The sequence below is a fragment of the Pongo pygmaeus genome, chromosome 18, assembly GCF_028885625.2.
Source record: "Pongo pygmaeus isolate AG05252 chromosome 18, NHGRI_mPonPyg2-v2.0_pri, whole genome shotgun sequence".
NCBI classification, from domain to species: Eukaryota; Metazoa; Chordata; class Mammalia; order Primates; family Hominidae; genus Pongo; species Pongo pygmaeus.
In genome coordinates this window covers 13,587,800-13,601,126 of record NC_072391.2, presented here as the reverse complement: position 1 = coordinate 13,601,126, position 13,327 = coordinate 13,587,800, and the positions used below count along the sequence as shown (strand labels likewise).

Below are 13,327 nucleotides of genomic sequence, written 5' to 3'. Positions count from 1 at the left end.
GTGGGGGAGGGGGGATAATCCTCCCTAGAGGGGAGGCTTACCCAACATGTGTCAACAGACCCCAGTTGTCTGCTCATGACTGTAATTTAAAATGCCGATTTTGCAACTCCTGGAGCTGGTGAAACACTACAGCCCCTTGGCTATTTTGCAGGAAATTTAAGGAGCTGCACATTAGTGAACATGCAGGCTGCCTTGGTGCCTGGAGCAGAGGTCACGTTCTGAAGAGAGTTTGCAGATTGGAAGCCCACAGGCCAGAGTCAGTCCATGGATGACTTTCAGGGGCACATGGTTTGTTTTTGTTCCTTTGTTTCAGAATTGAATTGGTTGCCAGCATTTTTTTTTTAAACATGGAAATTATACACGAAAATGTCTTGAGCCGGGCGCGGTGGCTTACGCCTGTAATCCCAGCAATTTGGGAGGCCAAGGCAGGTGGATCGTCTGAGGCAGGGAGTTCAAGACCAGCCTGGCCAACATGGTGAAACCCCATCTCTACTAAAAATACACAAAATTGGCCGGGCGTGGTGGCAGGCACCTGTAATCCCAGCTACTTGTAAGGCTGAGGCAGGAGAATCACTTAAACCTGGGAGGCAGAAGTTGTAGTGAGTTGAGATTGTGCCATTGCACTACAGCCTAGGCAACATAGTGAGACTCCATCTAAAACAAAACAAAAACAAACGAAAAAAAGAAAATGTCTTGAAAAATCAGATCTAGCAACAATGAGCCCACAGTCCTGCGTGACAACCACTGGCTGAGTGTGATGGACCCCTGTTGCCAGGACATCAGCAGGCCGGTTTGCCCCTGCTACACCAGGGTTACCTGTCTGTCTGCTGCTGACAACTTAGTTTGAGAACCCAGGCTTTACTGGTAAGACAGACACAGACACAACTATTTATGGTTCAAAACAGAGGGCAGTGAGTATTGTAGCTTAGGACAGTGGTTCTCCACAGAGGTGATTTAGTACCCTAGGGGACAGTGGCAATGTCTGAAGACATATTTTGGTTGTTGCAACTTGAGGAGGGTGCCATGGCATCTAGTGGGTGGAAAGCAGGGGTACTGCTCAATATCCTGCAGTGCAAACAACAGCCCCCACGACAAAGATTATCCAGCCCCAGTGTCGGTAGGGCTGAGGTTGGGAAACCGTGGATTAGGAGCACCAGCAAACTGGTCTGGAAGGAAGAGGTTAATTCCAGTGGTGGGGCTCAAGAAAGGCTCCCTGAACAGAAGAAGTCTTGCTGGTGAGCAGGCACTTGATGACTAAGCCAGGTTTCAACTGAGAGTGATTGAGGGGGAGGCATGTCAGGCAGAGAACAAACAACACAAGCAAAGGTCTAGAGGCACCTCTGATGGGTGGAGGTGGGTGAGAGTGTGAACAGTGAGATGGAGCCTGTAGTTCAAGATACATGAAGTTTGGGGTCAGATGGATTTGGGTTTGAGTTCTGACTCTACCATTCACTAGCCATGTGGCTTCAGGCTTGTCATTGGCTTGAACCTCAGTTTCATCATCTGTAAAATGGGGATAATGCAGGTTATGTAGGGCCAGACTCATCTATCCCCAGTCCTCCATTTCTACTCTGTGTCCCAGCCATTCTTAACTACTGACAGTTTGCTACATGCTTCTTGCTTTCTCTCCCCTGTCTGGCCCCTCCATGTGCAGTTCCCTCTGCCTGGAATGCTCACATTCCAGATGTGTGGATTACATCATCAAGGTGTTATAAACCCGGTGCTGACATGCTAAGACTTGTGTTTTGAAAAGATCACTCTGCCAGCAACATGGTGTTGGGCTTGTGGGAGCGGGTGCAGGGAATCTGGAGGCCAAGGGAATGATGGGGAATTCCCAGGCTCATACAAGAAGCCTGGGAGCTTCTGCCTTCACCCTAACTCCCTTCCCCATCACTTCTCTGTCCTTAAGGTACCGTGGGGGAAGGTCAGTGAGGACCCACCAGGCATGAACGGGTTGGATTCTCTCTTGGTTAATGTTCCTGCTCCCTTCTCAGCCTAGGAGCCTGGTTACTTTATAGGTCAGGGTTGAGGTGTTGTATTAGTCTGTTCTCACACTGCTCTAAAGAACTGTCCAAGACTGGGTAATTTATAAAGGAAAGAGGTTTAATTGACTCCAGTTCCGCAGGGCGGGGAGGCCTCAGGAAACTTACAATCATGGCAGAAAGGGAAGCAAACATGTCCTTCTTTATGTGGCAGCAGGAAGTAGTAGTGCTGAGCAAAGGGGGAAAAGCACCTTATAAAACCATCAGATCTTGTGAGAACTCACTCACTATCACTAGAACAGCATGGGAGTATCCGCCCCCATGATTCAATTACCTCCCACAGGGTCCTTCCCACGATATGTGGGGATTATGGGAAGTACAATTCAACATGAGATTTGGGTGGGGACACAGCCAAACCATATTAGGTGTAGAGGCCAAAACCTCATAGAGGCTACTGAGAGTCTATGGGCCAGCCCTCTAGCTTCCTTAAGCCTCAGTTTCCTCACCTGTGTAGAACAGACTTTTCAGGGTCTGTGGGGGTACATGGGGTACTTTCTACAAAGTTCTTACAATAGGACCTGGTTCAATTTTATAAAAATGAAGCTCTTGGCTGGGTGCGGTGGCTCATGCCTGTAATCCCAGCACTTTGGGAGGCTGAGGCGGGCAGATCACGAGGTCAGGAGTTTGAGACTAACTAGCCTGGCCAGTATGATGAAACCCCGTCTCTACTAAAAAATACAAAAATTAGCCAGGCGGGTGGCACCCACCTGTAGTCTCAGCTACTCAGGATGCTGAGGCAGGAGAATCACTTGAACCCGGGAGGCGGAGGTTGCAGTGAGCTGAGATCGCGCCACTGCACTCCTGCCTGGGTGACACAGAGAGACTCTGTCTCAAAAAAAAAAAAAAAAAAAATCAAGCTCTTGCTGAATACTCTCTGAATGCCTGGTACTGCAGGAGGCCCTGGGAACTCAAAGTCTCTCTTAAGAACTGACCTTGACTTTAAGGATTGCCTGATTTAGGATTTGTGGACTTTGCTGACTGGGGACATCCAACTTTTAGGGAGAGATTCCTGGGAATTTTATTTGAAAGATGTGCACAAAGATTTAGCTTTTACGGGTGGATCACGAGGTCAGGAGATCGAGACCATCCTGGCTAACATGGTGACACCCCGTCTCTACTAAAAAAAAAATTAGCCGGGCATGGTGGCGGGTGCCTGTAGTCCCAGGTACTTGGGAGGCTGAGGCAGGAGAATGGCGTGAACCCGGGAGGCGAAGCTTGCAGTGAGCCGAGATCGCGCCACTGCACTCCAGCCTGGGTGACAGAGCGAGACTCTGTCTCAAAAAAAAAAAAAAAAAAAAAGATTTATCTTTTAAGTAGGTCCACAGTGGCTATATTTATAAAGTGAAAAATTGGAAATAGCCTTAATGTCGAACTACAGGATATTGGTTTAATATGTGATAAGATAAATCGAGTATTATGCAGTTATTCAAGTGGAAGCAGACGGATATTTGCTGATACAGAAAAATGTTCATTATTAAGTGAAAACAATATACAAAACACTATTTGTATATCAGTAATAGGTCAGGTGTGGTGGCTCACACCTGTAATCCCAGCACTTTGGGAGGACAAGGAGGGAGGATTTCGTGATCCCGGGAGTTCCAGACTACTTTGGGCAACATGGTAAGTCCCTGTCTCTACAAAAAATACAAAAATTAGCTGGACGTGGTGGTGCACGCCTGTAGTCCCAGATACTCCGGAGGCTGAGGTGGAAGAATCACCTATGCCCGGGAGGTGAACGCTGTATTGAGCCGTCACTGTGCCACTGCACTCCATCCTGGGCAACAGAGACCCTGTCTCAAAAAAAATACACACACACACAAACACACACACAACACACACACACACACATTTTAAAGCCTAAAAGCTAATATACCCCAAAATTAACAGTGGATATCTATAAGCGGCTTTTACAATTATTTTCTTATTCTACATTTTTTCCCTTTCTATTTTTTTTTACAATAAATGTGCATTTCTTTTCTGAAAAATAGCAATATATTTTATTAACCTTAAAATTATGTGATGCTATTAAAATATAAATAAAAATAATAATAAAAGAAAGGGCAGGTTTGCCAGCTCTTCCCGTCGCCCCTCTTATCTCCTGACTGGAGCCTTATCTCCTGACTGGATTCCTGATCACTCCCAATAAAGACGGACTCTTAATTCGTTTCAGTATTTACTAACCTCAAAACAAGGCAATGTAAAGATGAATAATCATACTCTGCAGGTGATCTGCATGCACGCCAAATTTTGAGATGCGTTGAAAGAGGAAGTTCTTTACCTCTCTGCCTTCAATTATTTATTCTCGTTTAACCCATTTCCTCCGTTCATTCCTGAGGGCGTTTATTTACTTTTATCTACGCATGCGCACTCCTGGCTGCTAGAGAGGGCCGCTTCGCCCGGCGGTCCCGCCTTCTGACGTCGACCATTGGCCGGCTCTGCCAGCGCGCTCCTGATTGGTGGCTGCGGGCCGGGCCCCACTGTTTCTCAAAGTTGGCGGGAAAGCGGTAGCTAGGCGGAATGGCGGCGGCTGCGGACTCCTTCTCAGGCGGCCCCGCGGGGGTGCGGCTGCCTAGGTCGCCGCCACTCAAGGTGCTGGCGGAGCAGCTGCGGCGCGACGCGGAGGGCGGCCCGGGCGCGTGGCGGCTGTCGCGGGCGGCGGCGGGCCGCGGGCCGCTGGACCTGGCGGCCGTGTGGATGCAGGGCAGGGTAGTAATGGCGGACCGCGGCGAGGCGCGGCTGCGGGACCCGAGCGGGGACTTCTCGGTCCGCGGCCTGGAGCGGGTGCCGCGCGGGCGGCCCTGTCTAGTCCCAGGTAATGCCCGGGCCTCACTGGGCGCCCTCTTCCCTGCTGTCCGCCGAGAAGTTGCCGAGGCCAGATTCGATCTCGTTCTTGACACTCGAAGCGGGGCGGGGCGGGGCGGGTCTAGCCCTCCTCCGGGCCTCTGCCCCTGCGGGTCCCCGCTTGGGTACCCTTGCTCCGGTCCCTCCTTGGTGAAGTTGATCTGATGATAAGCACCACCTGCCGTCCCTTTAACAAATACAGATTCCTGGGACTCTCCCACCCCTAGTGGGAATCTTCCGGGAGGGACTCGGGCACCTGCATTTGTCACAAGCCCCCTCTCCCAATTGATATCCTTGTTCTCCATCAAGTTTTGGGAAATACTTTCCTGGGAAACTTCTGCTCATCCTTAACGTCTCAACTCAAATGTACCTTTCTCAGGGAAGTCCTCCCTGGCCCCTAGGAACGGGAGACCCTCCTGTACCTCTGCTTAATTGAACTGTCTTGGGCTGTAGCTCACTCATGTTTGCCTCTTCTCTCTTTTTTTTTTTTTTGAGACGGAGTCTCACTCTGTCGCCCAGGATGGGGTGCAGTGGCGCGACCTCAGCTTACTGCAGCCTCCACCTTCTGGATTCAAGCGAGTCTCATGCTTCAGCCTCCCGGGTAGCTGGGATTACAGGCATGTGCCATCACACTCGGCTAATTTTTGTATTTTTTAGCAGAGACTGGCCATGTTGGCCAGGCTGGTCTCAAACTCCTGGCCTCAAGTGATCTGCCCACCTCAGCCTCCCAAAATGCTGGGATTACAGACGTAAGCCGCTGCGCCCTGCCTGCTTCCTCTCTTAAACCACCGATGCTCTCACTTGAGCCAGCATCAGTCTCTCCTGGAGGGCTTGCTAAAGCTGGGATGGCTGGGGCTCCACCCTCAGGGTTTCTGAGTCAGGAAGTCTAGTTGGAGCTGGAAATTTGTATTTCTAACCAGCTCCCAGGTGATGCTGATGCTGCTGGTCTGGGGACCATAATTTCGACTTGTTAAATGTTTTATTTATTTGAGATAAGGGACTCACTATGTTGCCCAGGCTGGCCCTGAGCTCAAGCAATCCTCCTGCTTCAGCCTCCTTGGGTAGCTGGGACTACAGGCCTGCACCACCCACCACACGTGGTGTTTGGGGGCCATACTTTGAGAACCACTGGGCCAGACCAAGCTACTGGAGGTCCAGAGCTGTGTGGTCCTGACAACTGTATCCTCAGCATTTGGCCCAGTGTCTGACACGTAAGTGCTCCAAGAACCAATTGTCTTGAGTGACAGGCAGTGGGCATCCATCTCACTTGTTCCCTGGGATGTCAATTGAGCACGTGTTGTACATCAGCCCCCCATGTGCAGTGTTGGGCTGCAGCCCAGACCCAGATAAAGTCTGCTGGGAGACAGGCGGTGAGCAAATGTCCCAGAGGATTGCTGATCCCTGGGGACCCATGAGGATGTGCAAGGTGCTGAGTGGCCCAGGGAGGCTTCTAGAGGATGTGCGGTCTAAGCTGAGGAGGTCTGAGGCTCCCTCCCCTGGGAAATCAGGCCAAGATCACTTCATTCCTAAGGGCCCTTCCTGTTCAGTCTTGGAGTCTAACTAGAGGCAGATAGGTCAGTGGTCTGGCCTGAGCTGCTTTGGACTTGGACAGGCTTAGGTCGAATTTCTGGTTCCACCCCTTCCCAGCTGAGCTACCTGGAGCACTTTTGTTAACTTTTCTGGACTTGTACTGTTTTGTAAAAAGGAGCTAATCATTCCTGCCTGTTGTGTGGATTCAATAAGTAAACAACTGCCTTAGTACTGCGCCTGGCTCACAGTGAGAGTGCAAAATATGGGGACTCATTTACTGCCACATGCTCCTGTTCCCTCCCGACAGCCTTACCCTTCAGCCTTCCCTCTATGTATGCCTGCCCTCAGCCCCAGCGTTGGTCTAGGACAGGGTCAGCAAACTACAGGCCTCCTCTTTTCATGTGTCCTGCGAACTAAAAATGCTTTTAAGATGTTTATTTATTACTATTATTATTTTTGAGACAGAATCTCGCTCTGTCTCTCAGGCTGGAGTACAGTGACGCAGTCATGGCTCACTGCAATCTCCACCTCCTGGGTTCAAGCAATTCTCATGCCTCAGCCTCCCGAGTAGCTGGGATTACAGGCGTGCACCACCACACCCGGCTAATTTTTGTAGTTCTAGTAGAGATGGGGTTTCATCGTGTTGGCCAGACTGGTTGGTCTTGAGCTCCTGGCCACCTTGGCCTCCCAAAGTGCTGGGACTGCAGGCATGAGTCGTTGCACCTGGCAGGATTTCACATTTTTAAATGGTTGAAAAAAAAATCACGACATGTGAAAAGTATATGAAATTCAAGCATCAGTGTTCATAAGTTAAGTTTTATTGGAATACATTGGTAATTTACAGAATGTCTCGGGCCGCTGTCCCAACCACAGCTAGAATTTTATTTGGGACAGGGACCCTATGGCGGGAAAAGCCCAAAATATTTATCTCGCCCTTTACAGAAAAAGTTTGCCAACCCTTGGCCTTAGCCTTGGCCCAGCAAGTAACCCGTGCTGCTTGGTGTGTTGGTTTGCAGGCAAAGCACCTTGCAGGCAGGCTGGGGCAGTCTCCTATCTGGTCTCAGCCCTGGCATAAGCCTGGCATCTAGTAAATACTTCAGTGTTTGAACCCATGGGCATTGGTGAATCTGTCTGACATACCCACTGGCCTGAATGCCAGCTGGCAGGGGCCGTGTCATTTCCTCTTGTTAATTAATACTGAGTCCAGCTTGACAAAATTGAGTCACTGCCATCAGGGAGGCAGGGAGGTAAGCAGTCCACTAAAACACAAAGTAACATTGCAGGCAAGAGTGAGGTGGCGCAGAGGAGGGACAGCTGATCTAGGTTTGAGGGCTCAGGGAAGGCTTCCTGGAAGAAGCAGCCCTGAAGGATGCATTGGAATTATCTGTAAGGACCAACCCTCCTGGGTTGCCTGGGACTGAGAGGGTCCTGGGACACGGGACTTTCAGTGTTAAAACTGGGACACTTGGGCACTCTCTGTCTGTGTGCAGTGGCAGGAGATTGTGCAGCTCCATGGAACAGCCTGTGCAAAGGCTTGAAGGCGATAGAGCCGCATGCCTTTGGGGAGCCTGGGGCAGTGGTGGAAGGTAGGAGGGCTCTATCCTGATGAGCCTCAGTGGCTGTCTGGAAGGACCTGCCTGCTTCAAGATGGCCTTGAACTCTGCTCACTGCACTGCTGCTCTAGTGCTGTTCCTCCACCGCCTCTTCCTCTGGAACATCCAGGAGTTTGTTTCCATAAACCTAAGGTGCTGAAGAGGCAGAGTTGAAGGAGAAGCTCTTCCTGCCCTCAAGCTGCTTTCTGTCTGCAGGAGAATCAGAGAAACCATGCTTACCTAGATCGCGCTTGGATCAACTGAGTTCTGGAGGCAGGAGGAGGATTCGAGAATGTTGACTGCAGCAGTGGGGTGGGGATGGTTTCTAAGGGGAGGAAGCTGGCAGGAGATGGGCTGGAGCCATTGGAATGGTCATGGCAACCGCGGGGTGGGGATGCGGGAAGGAGAGGGAGAGACAGTGGAGAGCTGCTTTGGAGTGGGAGAGGGTATGGGTAGAACCTACAGGGCCAATTTGTCCCATCGCATGCCTTTGAGTTCATCCGGCTGGCTGTGTGTGCCTTCCCAGTAGAGCTCCTGTTCCCCTCCCCTCTCCTGGTTGGAATGCCCTTGGGCTTGTTCTTCTCTTCCTGGGCCTTCAGTCGTTCTACTTCTGTGTGTTCCAACCTTACCAGCACTTTAAGCCCATTCAGAGGGGATGGCAAGTGCATTTTCAGAACTAGCCTCTGTCACAGAGGGACCCAGTTGGAACGTGGGGGGGAGTTCTGAGATACTTGAACACATCCTGCCTGGGGTTGAACAGCAGGATCAGGGGTCAGCTTGCCTGGCTTCCTTCAGTCAAAGCCCCAGGCCCCACGTGCAGTGCAATGAAAGCCTCACGAGGCAGGCAGCGGGGCTGGCACCAGGCCTGTCCTTCATGCAGCGTTTGGAGTTTTCTTTTACACAATCAGGTTTTGTGTGGTTGAGACTGGCCAAGTTTCAAGTTTTGCTTTCAAGGAGAGTCACTTCCTCAAGGGAATGGGTAGAGAGTCACAGTTAATATGTCATTAGATCATCCTGGTGGCAGCAGGCCCTTATGTGGATTTACTTGTATGTGCTGGAGGAGGTGGCAGGGATAGGTCCCAGCAGTTGGAACAATGGGGCGGGGGGCTGCCTGCCCAGCCTTTTCGGCAATGTGGAGGGAAAATTGGATTGCTTAGTAACTGTCAGAGGGTGTCTGCAGAAAGAGGATGTGTCCTGTGCACAGAAACCAGTCACATACCCTAGCATTGAGCAAGGAACGGGATTAGAGGAAAGCTGAGGTTTTCTGCCCCTGCCTCAGAGCCACTTAATTATAACTGGCTCTGATGGGAGCATCTCCTCCATTCCTTGGGCATGGTTACATTTTACATGACAGTTTTGTTTGGTCTAGTAAAATCAGAAACCAAAGAAGATGGCCGGGTACAGTGGCTCACACCTGTAATCCCAACACTTTGGGAGACCAAGGTGGGTGGATCACCTGAGGTCAGGAGTTCAAGACCAGCCTGGCCAACATGTGAAAACCTATCTGTACTAAAAATACAAAAATTAGCCAGGCATTGTGGCAGGCACCTGTAATCCCAGCTACTCAGGAGGCTGAGGCACAAGAATCGCTTAAACTCAGGATGCGGAGGTTGTAGTGAGCCGAGATTGCACCACTGCACTCCAGCCTGGGCGACAGAGCGAGGCTCTGTCTCAAAAGAAAAAAAGAACATTACTATGGGCTTTTCTTCTTTTTCTAGGAAAGTATGTGATGGTGATGGGAGTGGTTCAGGCCTGCAGCCCTGAGCCCTGCCTGCAGGCTGTGAAGATGACAGACCTTTCTGATAATCCCATCCATGAAAGTATGTGGGAGCTGGAGGTAGAAGATTTACACAGGAATATTCCTTAGATAATGTTGGAACTGTCGTTAAAAACAACCAAAATCCTGAATCTATTTAGAGGCTTATAATGATGTGGATTTCATGGACATTTTTCAATGCGTATTTTTCAAAAGTTTTTCAGAGAGCCTTGCTTTGGTTGACCAAGGAGTCCGGATGTAGGAATGTTTAAATCCTGGGATACTTCAGTGACACAGCCTCTGCTGCCCCTTGATTTGCCTGTGTTTGCTGTGAAAAGCAGATGCTTGTGTTTCTTTTTCCTTCCTGGTGTGTGTGTGTTAATTCTCTCTCTCTCTCTCTCTCTCTCTCTCTGAGGCACAGAAGTCTCATGTTGCATTTTCCAAATTTTATGAGTGATGATACTTTTTCCATTACTGCTGCGTCCCTGTTTTACAATGCAAAATTTAAGTACGGTCATTGCCCATGGTGATTAAAGTGTGGTTATGGGCAGGAAGACAGACTGTGTAAAAAAGGAATGACATCCTGGCTCCTCATCTTCTTCATCAGCAACTACCATAACCAGTGTGCAAGTCAAATGGCATTTCCTAACGGCAGGCATGGCGGCCCCTGAAAGACAACAGCTCCCTTTCTGCTTCGGAAGACCACTCAAACATTTAGATGCAGCTCTATCCCTTTTCCTAGCTAGAGAAGGTGATACCTTCTTCCATTACTCAGAGATATTGAGACGTTTTCAGAATTTCTTGTTGAAATGAAAAGCATCAAGATAAAGGATGCCTTTCAGGCATTAGCTAAACTTCTGCTTCATAACTTTGGGCGAGACATGGTGAGCCTCCTGGTGTTCTAAGAGTTCTTTTGTCTTTGTATGGAATGACTTTTTGCAGTGATTGTTTTGAATGTTGGGTTTCTGCTGTCTGCTTAGTACCCATGCCTGAATTTTTTGAGATTGTAAATATCAAAGGAGTTAGATTATGTTCTGACATGGTTGTAGACTTTCACCTGGATTATTGATATTCTACCTCTAATAAATTTTTTAATAGGCTGTATGGTTTGTTTTTTTTTAATAGACTTTTAAGAAAACAGTGTTAGGTGTTCAGGAAAATAGAGGAGAAACTACAGTGTTCCCATATACTCCACACTCACACCCCACTCCCAGTTTTTGCAGCTGTGAACATCTTTTATTAGGATGGTACATTTGATAAACCAACATTACATTCTTATGAACTAAAGTTTAGTTTACATTAGGCTTCATTCCTTCTCTTATACATTCTGTGGATTTTGCCAAATGCATAATAACGTGTATCCACCACTACAATATCATCCAGAATAGTTTCACTGCCCTAAAAATCCTCTGGGTTCCCCTTATTCACCCCTCCCCACCAACCCTGACAATCACTGATCTTTCTTTTCAGTTTTGCCTTTTCCAGAATATCACATAGTTGGATCATACAGTAAGTAATTTTTTTCAGACTGGCTTCTTTCATTTACTATGCATATAAGATTCCTCCATATCTTTTTTTTTTTTTTTTCTTTTTTAAGACAATCTCACTCTTGCCCAGGCTGGAGTGCAAGAGCACAATCACAGCTCACCACAGCCTCAACCTCTCAGTCTCAGGTGATTCTCCCATCTCTGCCTCTCAGGTAGCAGGACTACAGGTGCGCATCACCATGCCTGGTTGATTTTTTTGTATTTTTTGTAGAGACAAGGTTTTGCCATGTTGCCCAGGCTGGTCTCAAACTCCTGGGCTCAAGCAATCTTCCCATCTCAGCCTCCCAAAGTGCTGGGATTACAGGTGTGAGCCATTGTGTCTGGACTCCTCCAGGTCTTTTTGCAGCTTGTTAGCTTTTTTTTTTTTTTTTTTTCAATAAATGCCCGTGCTTATTACAAGATAGAAACATGAAGAATTCCTTAGGGACTTTTTTTTTTTTTTTTGAGACAGAGTCTAACCCTGTCACCCAGGCTGGAGTGCAGTGGTGTGATCTCTGCTCACTGCAACCTCTGCCTCCCAGATTCAAGCGATTCTCCTGCCTCAGCCTCCTGAGTAGCTGGGATTACAGATGTGTGCCACCATGCCCAGCTAATTTATTTATTTATTTATTTTGAGCTTTTTATTTTTGTTTGTTTGTTTAAGATGCGGCCTTGCCCTGTCACCCAGGCTGGCGTACAGTGGCACGAACGTAGCTTACTGCAGCCTCAACCTCCCAAACTCAAGAAATCCTCCCATGTCAGCCTCCTGAGTAGCTGGTACTACAGGCACAAATTCCTGGGCTCAAGCAGTCCTCCCACCTTGGCCTCCCAAAGTGCTGGGATTACAGGTATGAGCCACTACGCCCAGCCAGCTCATTTCTTTTTATCACTGAATAATATTCCATTGTATGGATGTACCATAGTTTTATCTAATCCACCTATTGAAGGACATCTTGACTCCAGTCTTTGATAACTATGAATAGAGCTGCTGTAAACATTCATGCCCAGGTTTTGTGTGGGCCTAAGTTTTCAGCTCATTGGGGTAAATGCCTAGGAGTGCAATTGCTGGGCCATATGGTAAACCTATGGTTAGCCTTGTAGAAACTGCCAGTCTGCTTTTGCATTCTCACCAGCAATGAAGGGGAGTCACTGTTCCACATCGTCTCCAGCTCTGAGTGTTGTCAGTGTCTTGGGTGTGCTGTGCTTTTAAACTACTTTCTTTTTAAAGCCAGGCAGATTGGAAAGTGTGCATCATTTTTGTTGCCCACAAGAAGCTTGTTTTGAACTGTTTTATGTTCACAGTTTGGGATTTTTCAGGCAATATTGCTGAGCTTTAACAGGAACTTTGCCATCCTGTCAACCTGAATTTGAGCACTTCATCTGCAACTAACCTTGCCGTGTGACTATGAGCAAGGTACCTAACCTCTCCATTCTTCAGTTTCTTTATCTGTAAAATGCAGATTATGCCCAGCTCGTAGCACTGGTGTGAGGAATAAATGAAGATATGTGTAGATCACTTTTACATGGTATGTGACACTTAGTAGGCACCAAATCATTATTGCTGGGAGGATCAGTATGTTCTTGTCTACACACACACACACACACACACACACACACAGAGAAATTGCAAATATAGTACAAAGAGTTCCCATATACCTGTACCCAGCTTCCCCTATTATTAACATGTTAGTACAGTGCATTTGTTAAAATTCATGAACCAATATTGAGATGTTATTAACCCAAGTCTGTACTTCATTCAGATTTCTCTGGGTTTTTCCTAATGTTCTTTCCTGTTCCAGGGTCCCATCCAGGACACCACATTCCATTTCGTCATCATGTCTGCCTAGGTGCTCTCCCTGGCTGGGTCATTCAATCAGTTGCTTTTAATTGCACTTAAATTTAATTTTGGTGCAGACAATGAGATCTCTGTTACAGGATTCTTAGGTTAAAACTTAGTCACAATGGCTGGGTGTAGTTTCTCATGCCTGTAATTGCAACACTTTGAGAGGTGGAGGCAGGCTGATCACTGGAGGCCAGGTG

The 13,327-nt window shown here is 48.2% G+C and overlaps 1 protein-coding gene across 1 annotated transcript; it reads left to right on the top strand.

Moving 5' to 3' along the window:
- The first annotated feature begins 4,539 nt into the window (after positions 1-4,539).
- LOC129016231 (recQ-mediated genome instability protein 2) lies at positions 4,540-10,861 on the top strand. The gene is made up of 2 exons (XM_054455394.2): positions 4,540-4,854; positions 9,724-10,861. The coding sequence occupies exons 1-2, from the start codon at positions 4,560-4,562 to the stop codon at positions 9,870-9,872; spliced, it is 444 nt and encodes a 147-aa protein (XP_054311369.1). The 5' UTR covers positions 4,540-4,559; the 3' UTR covers positions 9,873-10,861.
- Positions 10,862-13,327: the final 2,466 nt, after the last annotated feature.